Consider the following 17,636-nt stretch of genomic DNA (forward strand, 5'->3'; position numbering starts at 1 on the left):
AGACTAGATGGAAGTCCTCCACTTTGGTGCTGTTCAGGACTTCCTTCATCGTGCCAGTAGCATCCTCTTAGCTTTCACTACTGTCAGTCATGCAAGTCCTGGGTGGAGACTCAGAAATATTTGCATGTAGATGTAGAAGAATTCTTCATTGCTGTTTCTATAAGTTGGTTTGACTAGTCAGCATTGTTAGTCCTGAGCTGAACTCCCCAAACCTGGAGGACCAGTGGACCATGCTTATCCTGGCCTGTACTCTTTGGCCTGTTTGTCATGGGTGACCCAACCAAGAGCCAAAGCATGAGGTCCTGACTCCAGCCAGCATAGTTGTCTGGATCATTGAGACACACAAGCCTCCAAACCAGAACATGTATATAGTCCTCTTGGAGGAATGAAAAGAGAAAGTGGTTTAAAAAAAGTCTTTGATGCTGAAAGTTAGTTGCCCCTCTTTTATCTGATCAATTCCTATATGAAAAGTTAATTCTCCCTCTAAATACTATGATTGCACATTGTACACTTTAGAGATGTTACTTAAAGATTTTTACTCCTCATGTATGTGAAGGATGTAAGAAATAGTCAATTGAATTCAAGTGAAGCAGTGGTATTGCAATTTATTTTTCCTGACTGTAGCCATTCTGTGGTTTCTGTCTTGTCAGTGGATGCTGAAATAAGGGATCATTTGGATCTGTGTGTACAGGTAACTAGGGACTTTTTCAAGGCTGGCCTGCTCACTTCTTTGGGATTCTTACCACTGGAGGAGACTTTTAGCACATTATTAGCTGGATTTGAAGGTAATTCCCAGGTATGAAGGGTTAATATTTAACTTCCAGCCATATCTATTGTGCACTGGTGCCACATTCTGCATCCACAAAGAACTAGAAAGTGCCATCATTTTTGCTGCTAGCTTCCACCCTGGTCTCACATTTACATGGTCCATTTTTTACACTCCCTTTCTGGAGTGCTCTGCCTCCAACTTAGGAGGTAGAGTAGTCACTAACATCTTTTATAGGCTCACAGACACCCACAGCAACCTTGACTATACTCTCATCCTTTCTCTTGTAAGGTTGCCATTCCTTTCTTTCAGTTTCTTTGTTTCAGTTGAATTTGTTCCAATGTTAAGAATCCTGCTCTGGTGGTGCTTTAATGTTCTCCTGCCTGAAACGTGGCTTCCCTTTATGCTATTGTGGATGTATCTCTCCCCTGTCCTTGGGACAGAAGTAAAATAGAGTTCCCCTGATACTTGCCTTTCAATCTACACATGTATTATCTTTTGCAATTTCTACCCAATTTAACTTGACTCCACTACTAGTTACATCTTTGTCTCTCCTCCCTTCTTTACATTTCACAGGGACAGATTACCCTTAACGCCTTGGTCTGCTCTTCCATCCCTGCTAACCGCTCCACATTCCATTGCACCTTCTCATGCAACTAGAAGAGTTGTCTATTCTCCTCTTCCCTTCTCACCATCCAGGGACTCAAACAACCGTACCAGGTGAAGCAGTTCTGAAAAGAACCTGCACTTCTTCCAATCTAGTCTACAGCTTTCAGGGTTCAGAATGTGGTCTCTACACTGGCGAACCAAATGCAGATTGGGTGGCCACTCTGTGAAGCACCTACACGCAGTCCACAGGCGTGACCATGGGCTTCCCATTACATGCCATTTTAATTTTCAGTCCCATTCTTGCTCTGACCCTCTGTCTGTAGCCTCCTCCACTGAAAAGTGAGGCCCAATGTAAACTTGAAGAATATCTTTACTTGCATATAGGTACTTAGCAACCTGGATTGACCATTGTTTTTTAAAAATTTCATGTAAGCTGTTCTGTCGTATCACACTATACCCTTTTCTTATCTTGATACTTTACAACGGTTTGCATGGTAGTGTAGTGCACAACTCTTTACAGTACAGATGACCTGGGTTCAATTCCTGCGGCTGCCTGTAAGGAGTTTGTATGTCCTCCCTACGGCCATGTGGGTTTCCTCTGGGTGCTCCGGTTTCCTCCCACAGTCCAATAACGTACCGGTTGGTAGGTTAATGGTCATTGTAAATTGTCCGGTAATTAGGCTAGGATTGGGCAGTGTGACTCGAAGGGCCGGAAAGGCCTTGTCTCAATAAATAAATAAAAATAAATAGATTCCTACTGCTACCTGTAAGGAGTTTGTACCTTCTTCCTGTCTTTCCTCTGGGTGTTGCAATTTCCTCCCACAGTCCAAAGATGTAGGATAACTGGTCATTGTAAATTGTCTTGTGATTAGGCTAGGGTTAAATTGGAGGATTGCTGGGCGGCACAGCTCAAAAAGGGCTAGAAGGGCCTATTCCATGCTGTATCTCAATAAATAAATAAATACCTCACTAATAGTAATCATGTTGCTTACCATCTGATCTGTCTCAGCTTTCTTTTGTCTTATGCCTCTCTTTCTCCCAACTCTGATTTGAATACTGATACCCTCCGCTCTCCCCATACGGAGGAAAATTCCCTGAATCAAAACATTGTTTGCTTTCCCTTTCCACAGATGTTGCATAACTGAGTTCTTTCAGCATTATTGTTCTTATTTCCAATTCCAGATCTGTTGTTTTATTTGTGTTCCAGTGCATTATTTTTATGCAGTAAGTAATGCCAGTTCAAATTGTTGAATTTCTGAAAACCATGATTATTAGAAGTTCCAGGTAATAGACAATAGGTGCAAGAGTAGGCCATTTGGCCCTTCGAGCCAGCACTGCCATTCACTGTGATCATGACTGATCATCCACAATCAGTATCCAGTTCCTGCCTTATCCCCATAACCTTTGATTCCGCTATCTTTAAGAGCTCTATCCATCTCTTTTTTGAAAGCATCCAGAGACTTGGCCTCCACAGCTTCCTGGGGCAGAGCATTCCATATATCCACCACTCTCTGGGTGAACTCAACTCTGTTCTAACTGACCTACCCCTAATTCTTAAACTGTAGCCTCTGGTTCTGGACTCACCCATCAGCGGGAACATGCTTCCTGCCTCCAGCGTGTCCAATCCCTTAATAATCTTATATGTTTCAATAAGATCCCCTCTCAGCCTTCTAAATTCCAGAGTATACAAGCCCGGTCGCCCCAATCTTTTGACATATGACGATCCCGCCATCCTGGGAATTAACCTTGTGAACCTACGCTGCCCTCCCTCAATAGCAAGAATGTCCTTCCTCAAATTTGGAGACTAAAACTGCACACAGTACTCCAGGTGTGGTCTCACCAGGGCCCTGTACAGCTGCAGGAGGACCTCTTTGCTCTTATACTCAATTCCCCTTGTTATGAAGGCCAGCATGCCATTAGCTTTCTTCACTGCCTGCTGTACCTGCATGCTTGCTTTCAGTGATTGATGTACAAGAACACCCAGATCTTGTTGTGCTTCCCCTTTTCCAAACTTGACTCCATTTAGATAATAATCTGCCTTCCTGTTCTTACCACCAAAGTGGATAACCTCACATTTATCCACATTAAACTGCATCTGCCCACTCACCCAGCCTGTCCAAGTCACCCTGCATTCTCATAGCATCCTCCTCACATTTCACACTGCCATTCAGCTTTCTGTCATCGGCAAATTTTCGAATGTTACTTTTAATTTCCTCATCTAAATCATTAATATATATTGTAAACAGCTGCGGTCCCAGCACTGAACCCTGCGGTACCCAACTGGTCACCACCTGCCATTCCGAAAGGGACCCGTTAATCGCTACTCTTTGTTTTCTGTCAGCCAGCCAATTTTCAGTCCAGGTCAGTACTCTGCCCCCAATACCATGTGCCCTAATTTTGCCCAGTAATCTCCTATGTGGGACTTTATCAAAGGCTTTCTGAAAGTCCAGGTACACTACATCCACTGGCTCTCCCTTGTCCATTTTCGTAGTTACATCCTCAAAAAATTCCAGAAGATTAGTCAAGCACGATTTCCCCTTCGTAAATCCATGCTGACTCGGAGCAATCCTGTTACTACTATCCAGATGTGTTGTAATTTCATCTTTTGTAATTGACTCCAGCATCTTTCCCACCACCGATGTCAGGCTAACTGGTCTATAATTCCCTGTTTTCTCTCTTCCTCCCTCCTTGAAGAGAGGGACAACATTAGCCACCCTCCAATCCACAGGAACTGATCCTGAATCTACAGAACATTGGAAAATGATTACCAATGCGTCCATGATTTCTAAAGCCACCTCCTTAAGTACCCTGGGATGCAGACCATCAGGTCCCGGGGACTTATCAGCCTTCAGACCCAACAGTCTATCCAACACTATTTCCTGCCTAATATAAATTTCCTTCAGTTCATCCATTACCCTAGGTCCTTTGGCCACTATTACATCTGGGAGATTGTGTCTTCCCGAGTGAAGACAGATCCAAAGTACCTGTTCAACTCGTCTGCCATTTCCTTGTTCCCCATAATAAATTCACCCGTTTCTGTCTTCAAAGGCCCAATTTTGGTCTTAACTATTTTTTTTCCTTTTCACATACCTAAAGAAGCTTTTACTATCCTCCTTTATATTCTTGGCTAGTTTACCTTCGTACCTCATTTTTTTCTCCATGTATTGCCTTCTTGGTTACCTTCTGTTGCTCTTTAAAAGTTACCCAATCCTCCGGCTTCCCACTTGTCTTTGCTATGTTATACTTCGCTTTTATTTTTACACTGTCCATTACTTCCCTTGTCAGCCACGGCCTCCCCTTACTCCCCTTAGGATCTTTCTTCCTCTTTGGAATGAACTGATCCTGCACCTTCTGCATTATTGCCAGAAACACTTGCCATTGCTGTTCCACTGTCATCCCTGCTAGGGTATTGTTCCATTGAACTTTGGCCAGCTCCTCCCTCATAGCACCATAGTTCCCTTTGTTCAACTGTAATACTGACACTTCCGAGTTTCCCTTGTCCCTCTCAAATTGTAGATTAAAACTTATCATATTATGGTCACTACCTCCTAATGGCTCCTTTACCTTGAGGTCCCTGATCAAATCCGGTTCATTGCACAACACTAAATCTAGAATTGCGTTCTCTCTGGTAAGCTCCAGTACAAGCTGTTCTAAGAATCCACCTCGGAGGGACTCCACAAACTCCCTTTCTTGGGGTCCAGTACCAACCTGATTCCTCCAGTCTACCTGCATGTTGAAGTCCTCCATAACAACTGTAGCATTACCTTTGCGACATGCCAATTTTAACTCTTGATTCAACTTACACCCTACATCCAGACTACTGTTTGGGGGCCTGTAGATAACTCCCATTAGGGTCTTTCTACCCTTAGAATTTCTCTGTTCTATTCATACTGACTCTACGTCTCCTGATTCTATGTCCCCCCTCGCAAGGGACTGAATATCATTCCTCACCAACAGAGCTACCCCACCCCCTCTGCCCATCAGTCTGTCCTTTCGATAGGATGTGTACCCTTGAATATTCATTTCCTAGGCCCTGTCCATTTGAAGCCATGTCTCTGTTATTCCCACAACATCATGCTTACCAATTTCCAACTGTACCTCAAGCTCATCCACTTTATTTCTTATACTCTGTGCATTCATATACAATACTTTTAATTCATTACTCCCCTCATCTCCCATATCAATTCCTATTTCACTTGGCCATACTGTACGATCCCTTCTTGAGCTTTCTGTTCTGTTGATTCTGCTGTCATTCTTAACTTTTCTTATTCTCACTTTCCCTTTATCTCCATCCTTATATTTCCAGTTCGTCCACTCCCCCCCCCCCCCCCCCACTACTTAGCTTAAACACACCCGTGTTGCAGAGGCCTGCCAGAATGCTGGTGCCCTTTTGTACAATTCATCCTTACCCCGAAACATACCCCAATGGTTTGAAGAATGTAAATCCTAGCTTCCTGCACCAGTTCCTCAGCCACACATTCAGATCCATTATCTCCCTGTCCTTGACCACTCCAGCACGGGGAACTTGGAAGCAAACCGGAGATAACCACCCTGGAAGTCCTGCTTTTCAGCCTTCTTCCGAGTTCTCTGAAGTCACGCTGTAGAATGTCTTTCCTCTTCTTCCCCACGTCATTTGTGCTGACATGCACCACCACTGCTGGATGTTCACCTTCACTCTTGAGGATTCCCTGCAATCGGTCGGTGACATCCTGGATCCTGGCATAATATTCATGTGTGACTGATTACTGGAGACTAATCATCCTTTTAATCATATGACCATAAGGTGTAGGAGCAGAATTAGGATATTCGGCCCATTAAGACTGCTCTGCTATTCCATCATGGTTGATTTGTTATCTCTCTCAACCCCATTCTTTTCTTAACATTTGATGCTTTGACTAATCAAGAACCAATCAACCTCCACTTTAAATGTACTCAATGTCTCGGTCTCCACAACTGTCTGTGGCAATGAATTCCACAGATTCACCACCCTCTGGCTGAAGAAATTGCTTCTCACTCTGTTCTAAATGGATATCTCTCTATGCTGAGGTTGTGCCCTCTGGTCCTAGACTCCCTCACTATAGGAAACATCCTCTCCACATTCGCTCCATATCGGCCTTTCAATATTCGGTAGGTTTCAATAAGATCCACATTATTTTTCTAAATTCTAGCAGGTACAGGCCCAGAGCCATCAAACTCTCCTCATACATTAACACTTTAAATCCTGGAATAATTCTTGTGAACTACCTCTGGACCCTCTCCAATGCCAGCACATCTTTTCTTAAATAAGGGGCCCATAACTGCTCACAATACTCCAAGTGCAGTCTGACCAGTGCCTTATAAGGCCTCAGCATTATATCCTTGCTTTTATATTCTAGTCCTCTCAAAATTAACACTAACATTGCATTTGTCTTCCTTAGCACCAAATCAACCTGCAAGTTGACCTTTAGTGATTACTGCACAAGGCATCATCGCAATACACTTTATAGCCAACAATGCACTTTGAAGTAAAACTATTGCTGTGCAAAGTTCATCAGTTAGTTTACACAAAGCAATGAAATAAATTATCCAATCACATTTTTTGTATTGGCTTGGATAAATATTTGGTACAGTCTTGGGGAAAACAACATTGTTCTTCATCAAATAACATCATGGGATGTTTTCACTGGCCGAAGAAGATGGATCTCTGTATAGCATCAATACTGGGGGTGCTCACTTTATAGTAGTTTAGGGAATGGAAATTCACCTTTGCAGAGCTCACGAAGTGCTTCCAAAACATAGAACATAGAAAACCTACAGCACAATACAGGCCCTTCAGCCCACAATGCTGTGCCAAACATGTACTTACTTTAGAAATTACCCAGGGTTACGCATAGCCCTCTATTTTTCTAAGCTCCATGTACCTATCCAGGAATCTCTTAAAAGTCTCTATCATATCCGCCTCCACCACCGTTGCCGGCGGCCCATTCCACATACTCACCACTCTCTGCATAAAAAACCTACCTCTGACATCTCTGTACCTACTTCCAAGCACCTTAAAACTGTGCCCTCTCGTGTTAGCCATTTCAGCCCTGGGAAAAAGCCTCTGACTATCCACACGATCAATGCCTCTCATCATCTTATACACCTCTATCAGGTATAAGATGATCAGGTATAGAACTTGCATTTTTTTTTCAGAGGCATAGGGAGCATGTCTGTAGGGTTGGTACTTTGCTCTGGGTGTCAGATGTGGGAATCCTGGGATTCTTCCAGCCTCCCTGATGGCCACATCTGCGCCAGGTGCACCGAGATGCGGCTCCTGAGAGACCGTGTTAGGGATCTGGAGCTGTGGCTTGATGACCTACAGCTTATTAGGGAAAGTGAGCAGGAGATAAACAGGAGCTACAGGAAGTTTGTCACCCCAAGGCTGCAGGAGTTAGGCAAGTGGGTGACTGTCAGGGAAGGGATGGGAAGAGCTCAGACAGAAGAGAGCACCCCGATGGCCATCCCCCTCAGTAATCGTTATCTCATTTTGGATGCGGTTGAGGGAGATGATCTGATAGAGGATGACCATGGTGATCGGGTCTCTGGCACTGAGCCTGGTTCCGTGTGCAGAGGGAGGGAAGAAGATGAGGAATGCGGTAGTCATAGGGGATTCCATGGTGAGGGGAACAGACAGGTTCTGTCAGTCTGATAGAGATACCCGCATGGTGTGTTGCCTCCCAGGTGCAAGGGTACGGGATGTCTCGGATCGGGTGCAGAGTATTCTGAAGGGAGAGCCAGAAGTCTTGGTACACAATGACATAGGTAGAAAAGGGGAGGAGGTCCTGAAGAGAGAATTCAGGGAGTTGGGTAAGAAGCTGAAAAGCAGGACCTCCAGGGTAGTAATCTCAGGATTGCTGCCTGTGTCACGTGCTAACAAGCTCAAGAATAGCATGATCAGGCATATTAATGCGTGGCTGAGAGACTGGTGGAGGGGGCAGGGCTTCAGGTTCCTGGATCATTGGGGCCTCTTCTGGGGGAGGTATGACCTGTACAAAAAGGACAGGTTGCACCTGAACCCAAACAGGTCCAATATCCTAGCAGGCAGATTTAATAAAGCTGTTTGGGAGGGTTTAAGCTAATCTGGGAGCAAGGATGGGAACTGGAGCAATAGGGCTGAGGAAGGGGAAAACAGAAATACATCAAAGATAGCATGCAACAGAGATGATAAAAGGACAGGCAGGAGATCAGGTATAATCACAGCCAGTGGGATGAGTTACAGGGCAATAGAGGTGTGGTGCAGTTAAAACAGAAAGCAACCAATACTGGACTGAAAGTGTTGAATTTGAATGCATGCGGCATAAGAAATAAAATGGACGATCTTGAAATTCAGCTACAGATTGGCGAGTATATCATTGTGGCCATCTCTGAAACTTGGCTAAAGGATGGCTGCCATTGGGAGCTGATTGTCCTAGGATATATGGTGTGTCAGAAAGATAGGTTAGTAGGCAGCGGGGGGTGGTGTGGTCCTGTGTATGAGAAATAATATTAAATCATTAGAAAGGGATGACATATGATTTGAAGGTATAAAATCTCTATGTGTTGAGTTAAGAAATGGCAAGGGTAAAAGGACCCTAATGGCAGTTGTATACAGGCTCCAAACAGCAGCCGAGATGTGAATTACAAATTACAGCAGGAGATAGAAAAGGCATGTCAGAAGGGCAATGTCATGGTAATCATTGGGGATTTTAACATGAAAGTGGATTGGGACCTCAAGAGAGAGAATTTGTAGAATGCCTAAGGGAAGGGTGGCCAACCTTTTATGTTCCATGCGTCAATTTTTTCACACACGAGTTCTATACTAACATATTTTTACAAGAATTGAATGGGGGTACAAGAGTTGTATGGAGCATCTGAACTCATGAGTGAAAATATTGACGCATGGAATGTAAAAGGTTGGCCACCCCTGGTCTGAGGGATAGCTTTTTAGCTTGTTGTTTAGCCCACGAGATCGGCTGTGCTGGATTGGGTGTTGTGCAATGATCGAGAGCTTTAGGTTAAGGAACCTTGAGGGAACAGTGATCACAATATGATCGAGTTCACTTTGAAATTTGAGAAGGATTTTTTCATTTTTTTTATCCCTTTCCCAAATCTTTCCCTTTACCTGTGTTAATTCTCTATTTTCCAAAAGAAAACAAAAAAAAAACAAACATTTAGACTAGGGGTGCTTATGTTAGCAATATTACTGTGTTGATGAGAAGAGCAGTTGTACAAATAATTGTAGTTTTATACATATAAAAAAATGGAAAAGGTTATATGTGTGAAAAAAGTACATGATATTTGTGAATTCCTTATCCAAATAAAAATAAAATTAAAAAAAAAGAAATTTGAGAAGGAGAAACTAAATTCCAGTGGAATAAAGGACACCAACCTACTGCCCTCTGCTGTGCCTATTGTCTTGTTTATTATTTATTGTAATGCCTGCAACTGTTTTGTGCACTTTATGCAGTCCTGGGTAGGTCTGTAGTCTAGTCTAGTTTTGTGTTGTTTTACATAGTTCAGTGTAGTTTTTGTATTGTTTCATGTAGCACCATGGTCCTGAAAAATGTCTTGTTTTTACTGTGTACTGTACCAGCAGTTATGGTCGAAATGACAATAAAAAGTGACTTGACTTGAAATTACAATGTCATGAGAGGAGAACTGGCGAAGGTGGACTGGAAAGAGACACTAACAGGAAGGACAGCAGAGCAGCAATGGCTGGAGTTTCTGCAAAAAATGACAAAGTGCAAGACAGATATATTCCAAATAAGAAGAAATTTTCAAATGGAAGGACACTACCATGGCTGACAAGTGAAGTCAGAGCCAGTGAGAAGATAGAGGATTAGGAAGCTTATAAAAACTTGCAGAAGGAAACTAAGAAGGTTATTAGGAAGGAAAAGATGAATTATGAAAGGAAGCTGGCAATTAATACCAAAGATGATACTAAAAGCTGTTTTAAGTATATAAAGGGTAAAAGAGAGTTGAGGGTAGATATAGGACCAATAGAAAATGACACTGGAGATATTGTAATGAGAGACGCAGAGATGGCAGAGGAACTGAATGCATATTTTGCATCAGTCTTCACAGTGGAAGACATCTGCAGTACACCGAACATTCAGGAGTGTCAGGGAAGTGAAGTATGTGCAGTGAAAATTATGACTGAGAAGGTGCTCAGGAAGCTTAATGGTCTGAGGGTGGATAAATCTCCTGGCCTGATGCAATGCACCCTTGGGTTCTGAAGGAAGTAGCTGGAGAGATTGCAGCATTAACAATGATCTTTCAAGAATCGATAGATTCTGGCATTGTACTGGATGACTGGAAAATTGCAAATGTTACTCCGCTATCTAAGAAGGGTGGGAGGCAGCAGAAAGGAAACTATAGACCTGTTAGCCTGACATCAGTGGTTGGGAAGTTGTTGAAATTGATTGTTAAGGATGAGATTACGGAGTACCTGGAGGCACATGACAAGATAGGCCAAAGCCAACATGGTTTCCTGAAAGGAAAATCCTGCCTGATTAACCTACTGCAATTTTTTGTGGAAATTACAAGCAGGGTAGACAAAGGAGATGTAGTAGATGTGGTGTACTTGGATTTTCCGAAGGCCTTTGACAAGGTGCCAAACATGAGGCTGCTTAGCAAGATAAGAGCCCATGGAATTACAGGGGAGTTACTAGTATAGGTGGAGCATTGGCTGATCGGCAGAAAACAGAGAGTGGGAATAAAGGGATCCTATTCTGGCTGGCTGCCAGTTACCAGTGGTGTTCCACAGGGGTCGGTGTTGGGACCGCTGCTTTTTACGATGTATGTCAATGATTTGGACTTTGGGATTAATGGATTTGTGGTTAAATTTGCTGATGATGCAAATATAGGTGAAGGAGTGGGTAGTGTTGAGGAAACAGGGAGCTTGCAGAGAGATTTAGATAGTTTAGGGGAATGGGCAAAGAAGTGGCAAATGAAATCCAATGTTGGAAAGTATATGGTCATGCATTTTGTTGGAAGAAATAAATGGGCAGGCTATTATTTAGATGGGGAGAGAATTCAAAATGTAGAGATGCAAAGGGATTTTGGAGTCCTTGTGCAGGATACCCTGAAGGTTAACCTCCAGGTTGAGTCGGTGGTAAAGCAGGCGAATACAATATTGGCATTCATTTCTAGAGGTATAGAATATAAGAGCAGGGATGTGATGTTGAGGCTCTATAAGGCATTCGTGAGCCCACACTTGGAGTATTATGTGCAGCTTTGGACATATAAGGAACATCTGGCAGCTCTTGGACTGTATTCCCTGGAGTTCAGGAGAATGAAGGGGATTCTCATAGAAACATTCTGAATATTAAAAGGCCTAAATAGATTAGATGTAGCAAAGTTATTTCCCATGGTAGGGGAGTCCAGGACAAGAGGGCACTATCGTATCCGCCTCTACCACCTTCGCTGGCAATGCATTCCATGCTCCCACCACTTTCTGTGTGAAAAACTTACCCCTGATATCCCCCGTGTACCTACTTCCAAGCACCTTGAAACTATGCCCCCTCATGTTAGCCATTTCAGCCCTGGGGAAAAAGCCTCTGGCTATTCTGAGATATAGAATAAAAATTCACTCACATAATTTGTGTCAATATTTTGTTATATTCAGTTTGTATTTCTTGCTGCATGTGCAGATGATGAGATATTGCATTGAATTAAATGCATTAAGGGTGGGTTTCTGGGAATGCATGCTCCCCCCACCCCTAGTAATGATGGGTTGCATGTATTCCTTCATTCTGGAGTTTGAACTTTTGGGCTCAAGTTTCTGGCAGAGGACTTGAATCACAGCTTTCTGCTGCCACCTACGGACCTGACCCATTTTTTGAGGAAGATTGAAGATTGTGCCTGTTAACACAGTATCTTCATTTAAGAAAATCACATTCAATGCCACTGAGTAAATACTGAATCAGTTTTTTCGTCATTATTCAGTTTGGAATGAATGACTTTAATTTTGTGAGTATTGAGATGTGTTGCCTCTAGCATTTTCTCTTCCTCAAGTGTTTGCTATTTATTGAAAATTATTTTCTTTATTACACTATTAAGTATGACACCAAACTTTAGATATTTGCTCACCCATAATGTGCATACAAAATCTTTTTGGAATGTAAATTAGTATCTCTTTCAGAAATGAATGCTCCTTTTATTTGAATGAGAGGGTGGAGGTAGTATTGGGGCTTCATAGAGGATGCAAGCAGTGAAATTGGTTGCAGCTAAAATGGAATTATAGAATTAATATAAGTGATGAATTGGAGCATTGTGGTCCACAATGTTAGGTGATCAATCCTTTCCCTAGTTTCCCCTAACTGATCTTCCAGATTAATGAATATAGACCAAAGCCAGGATAACAGAAGAGAAGCACCAAAATTATAGTGCAGGTGTCCAAATGAATGATGCCCAGGTATTAATAATATTTATTATAGCAAAACTATATTCTATTAATAGGATTTGAGCATTTTAGTTTTTAACAGATTAACAACTGAAGGCTTAGCTTGAAAATCTTTTAATTCACCAATCCATCTCGGTGAGAAATGTCAACCATGTAAAACCATCTAAAGCATCCATTTTCTCTACTACTAACACAGGTTGGTTGTACTGTGTGGTACCTACAAAATACAACACTGTTACTTTTCTCAGACTACTCCAGCAGCAGGTATTGTGACCTCACCCCAAGATGGACCCGGGGAGCAGGTGAATGGATGCAGATTCTCCCAAAATTGTAAATCATCTTGACTTTGAAATATATCACAGGTCCTTCCTCATCACTGTGTGTAAATCCTTCAACTCCCTTCCTGACAGCACTTTGGCTTAAAAAAGTAACCCAAAACCATCTTCTCAGGGGCAATTAGGAATGGGTGATAAACATTGACATTGCTAGCAACGGTGTTTCACAAGGCTGCGTCCTCAGTCCCAACTCCCTATTCATTTATGATTGTGTGGACAGGTTTCGCTGTAGCTCCATCTACAAGTCTGCAGTTGATATCACCCTAGTGGGCTGTAAATATAAATCATCTGAGCCTGGTGATTTATCCATTTGAAAAGATGCTAAATCTTCTAACTTATTCATATTTTGCCATGTTTATCTGATTCAACACCTACTTCCTTGACTTGTGCATGTTTCGTTGTTGACTTCAACATCAGTATCGTTCTTTTCCTTTGTAAAGACATCTATTTAACACTCTGCCCACGTAATCTTTTTCCACACATAGATTACGTTTTTCTCCAAGTCCTAAATCAGCCCTACTCTCCCTGCTCTTATACCTTTTGTATTTATAAAACATCATGAAACGTAAAACATAGAACAGGACCTTCATCCTACGATGTTGTGCTGAACCAGATAAATTAATAATCAAATGGCCAGCTAAACTCATCCCTTCTGCCTACACAATGTCCATATCCCTCCATTTTCCTCACGTTCATGTGCCTATCCAAACATCTCTTACAAGTCCCTAATGTATCTGCCTTTACCACCACCCCAGTCAATGCATTCCAGGTACCCACTACTTTCTGTGTAAAAACTTGCCATTAACATATCCTTGAATCTTCTTTAATTTTACCTGCCTCCATTTTCTCCTGCTTTCTAATTGTTTTCCTAATTTCCCTTTTACTTGCAGCCCAATACTTTCTGTGTTCTTCCAGGCATTCTGCAACATTAAATTGCCCACATTTGTCACAAATCCCTCTTTTTTTGCTTTATTTTTCTTCTTATGAACTTTATAATCAAGGATCTCTAGTTTCATCAGTCAAAGTCCATTTTCATGCAAGGATTGTTTGGGCTCATGGATGAAGGGAAGGGCAGAGGATAGTTTGAATTTTCTGCAGTTGCATGGAAAAGTCTTGTGAGCCTGTGGACATGGAAGAGAAAATCAGGTATTTGTGAAGGAAATAGTCCATTCATTTGGACCGCAGAAAGGGGAAAGGAAGGGATGAAGCCTTTGGTAGTGGCATATCATTGAATGTGACAGAAATCGTGGAACATCACCGGTTGAATATGGAGTAGAAGGTCAGGATAATGAGAAAGCTATCCAAGCTCTGAATGGGAGATGAGAATATGGGTGAGGAAAATAGGCAGGAAATATAAAAAAAATTAATAAAGTTCATGGCTAATTTCCCTTGAAGCTTTTATTATCCAGAAATTGTCACGTACCAAAACACAGTGAAAAATTTGTCTTGCATACTGATTATATGGATCAATTCATTACACCATGCATTGAGGTAGAGCAAGTTGAAGTAATAACAATGCAGAATCAAGTGTAATAACTCAGAGGAAGTGCAGTGCATGTAAACAATAAGGTGCAAAATCATAATGAGGTAGATTGTAAGGTCAAGAGTCCATCTTATTGTACTAGGGAACAATTTAATAATCTTATGATAGTGGGATAGAAGCTGTCCTTGAGCCTGTTGGTATGACCTTTCAAGCTTTTGTATCTTCTGCCAATGGAAGAGTGGAGAGAAAGAATGTTCAAGGACTGGAGTCTGCAGTCTCTTGTTTGGCCAATAAAGAGCAGTATGTTTCTCTGAAAGAAATGGCTCACATTGATGAGTTATTGGAAGGAAGCTGAATTAAACTGGCATATTGAGCAGGTTTACACACCTGTCCAATTCACCTCTGTGGTTCACAATTCTTGTGTCAATAAGCACTTGCATCTGACTACCAAGCTAGCTCTGGAATTCCTAATGGCAAAGCATATTCTTTAAGTCATAATGGTGGTGTTCTGGAACTTTAAGGTATTCCTTCTAGAACTTAACAGTTTTATGTTGGTCGTCACCTGCTTCCCTTTGAGACCGTAGAAAGATTTGGCCAGTCTCTCACAAAATGTTGCTCCCACACACTATTTTTTCATTTATTCCCGTTCTGTGGGCACTGTCTGCTTATGCTAGTGAGTTTGTAATAGAAGAGGAAGAAGATATATTCAAGATCCAGTCTTGCCCTGCCTTCTTAATGTTCCAGAACGCTGCTTATCTGGCTGATATGACCTTTGAACTGCCATGCCTCTGTAAGCCTAAGGAGGTGACCTCGGTTGTCTGGTACTATCAGAAAAAACTGGGCAAGGGACACACAAAGGTTCTGAGTGACTTCAATGGAATGAAGATTTTAGATACTTCACAATTACGTTTTGGATCACCAATAAGTTCACGGTTCAGTATCTTAATGTTTAGCCTGGTAGTTTTCAATGCCCAGCCTGAAGATTCTGGGCATTATATGTGTGGTTCTGTGAAGGGCGATTACTTCTACGGTTATGATGTTGATGTGCAAAGTTACAGCAATGCGCAGATAACCTTCCAGGAGCAGAAGAAGAAGCCTCAAATGGATGTGGAGACTAAGACCTACAAGATTTTTACGTTGTATTGGGACTGGACCGTGTGTGATCGGTGTGGGGTGAGAGGAGAACAACGGCGCATTGGCTTGTGTTACTTCCATAGCCATTACCTCTATTTCAGGTACAAGAAGACCATACCTGACGTGGTCTCCTGTGGCTCTGCTGCTGTTCCCCCTAGGTACCACCACATCCTGAAGAAGAGAAAAGCTGAGATTATGGTGCGGAGCTGCTTCACGCAGTGTCCAAAACCTCCCAACTTCGTTGAAGGACAGACGTTCATCTTTGACCTGTTCGGTTACACCAATGACAAGAATAAGAAAGTTCCTAAAGTCCCAGTGCAGGTGCACATGCATTTCATAGCTCAACCCTTGATTCTTGCCTGTCCAGGAGCCAGAGCAGAACAAGCAGTGGCCTGGGACAAGGGACAACGACAGCTCTACAGGCAGGAGTACATGATGGGTGTAAACCATAGCATGAGGTTGTACATTGACCATGGCAATCACCTGGTTTTCCGTGACTTTCAGTTGAGTGATACTGGGACCTATTTCTGTTGGAAGCAAGGCCAGATGGTGGCTGGGATTAAGCTGAAGATTGGCCTCCCACCGAGGACCCATCGAAGTTTCACTGATCCTGAGTCCATCTTTGCAATGCAAACAATCCTGAGCTCTTACTTCATTTTGATGATAATATTTATTTTCATCAAATGTATGAAATGTTGCAATTATTATTTTGTTTGCTTTTAAGACAGGAATATGAAGCAAATATTTATCCCTTCACCTGTTCAAACAAAATGGTCAGTGTCAATATCTGTGTGGAATTATATTTATACATATACACTGATTAGTCTAGGTATACAACTGGAGCCCTAACTTTCATTTCAATTGGACTCTGGTTTCAGTTATTAAATAGGAAGGGTTAGGTCAGATGCCTGTGTTGTCTTTGCATTTTGCACGATGAGCACAAGCACATGGGAATTTGTTATATTAATCTTTTATTAATATAAATATATAACTCCATGTTAAAGAATGGTTTCACAGTAGATATGACTATATGAAATTTAGAGCTATTATGTAGAAGACTTTACCTTATTACCAAAATATCATAGGAATGGAGGGCACAGCCATGTGAATTGATTTGTGTTACAAACATTCTGGGATGAGTTAGGGTTCCAATACTTAAGAAGCTAATAAAGTTTCGTATTTGGAAAGTCCACAGTGGAATAAGCAACAAGATGGATAACAAATGGTTGTAACTAAATTCATCATAACATGAGTGTACAGCCTAACAGCGTTTTACAGAATATAGTTGTATGTGAGATTCACTTCTGTCTATTCTAATTAAGCATGTCTATGAAGCAATGTACTAGAGTTCTTGGGGTATTGCACCTGAAGGAGTCCCTGGTATGTGAGTAAGTTTGATATATGTAGGTCATTTACAGTGCATGAAGATTTTGTGTTTTGATTTCTCATTTGCTTGATTAAATAAAGAATATTAACCAGATGCTTTGAATGATTCATGGTTCTCAAGTTTGTATTAAGATTCAAGATTGTTTAATGTCATGTCCAAAACACAAGTGTAAGGAAGAACAAAATAATTGTTACCCTATATCTGATGCAATACAAAGAAAAACATAAGAAGATAAAGAACACAATAAATATAAATACATAAGATAGCTTATATACCTAAATTGATTGTATGTCCATAAAGTGACAGTGGGCACAGGAGTGTCCGTACATAAGGTGACCCTGACAGGAAATGATAAAGTAGTGGTGGCGGGGAGCATGGTGGGGGGGGTGCGGGTTGAGCAGCCTTACTGCTTGGGGATAGTAACAGTTTCTGAGTCTGGTGGTCGTGGTGTGGATGCTATGTAGCCTCCTGTCTGATAGGAGTGGGACAAACAGTCCATGACCAGGGTGGGTGGGTGG

The 17,636-nt window shown here is 41.9% G+C and overlaps 2 protein-coding genes across 4 annotated transcripts in view; both read left to right on the forward strand.

Moving 5' to 3' along the window:
- The window catches only part of LOC140191719 (solute carrier family 15 member 1-like), a 152,194-nt gene that overhangs the window by 23,722 nt on the left and 110,836 nt on the right, over positions 1–17,636 (forward strand). The window lies entirely within an intron of this gene.
- On the forward strand, positions 15,207–16,454 carry LOC140191825 (Ig-like V-type domain-containing protein FAM187A). Its single transcript, XM_072249616.1, has one exon. The coding sequence runs from the start codon at positions 15,207–15,209 to the stop codon at positions 16,452–16,454; it is 1,248 nt and encodes a 415-aa protein (XP_072105717.1).

The sequence above is a fragment of the Mobula birostris genome, chromosome X, assembly GCF_030028105.1.
Source record: "Mobula birostris isolate sMobBir1 chromosome X, sMobBir1.hap1, whole genome shotgun sequence".
NCBI lineage: Eukaryota > Metazoa > Chordata > Chondrichthyes > Myliobatiformes > Myliobatidae > Mobula > Mobula birostris.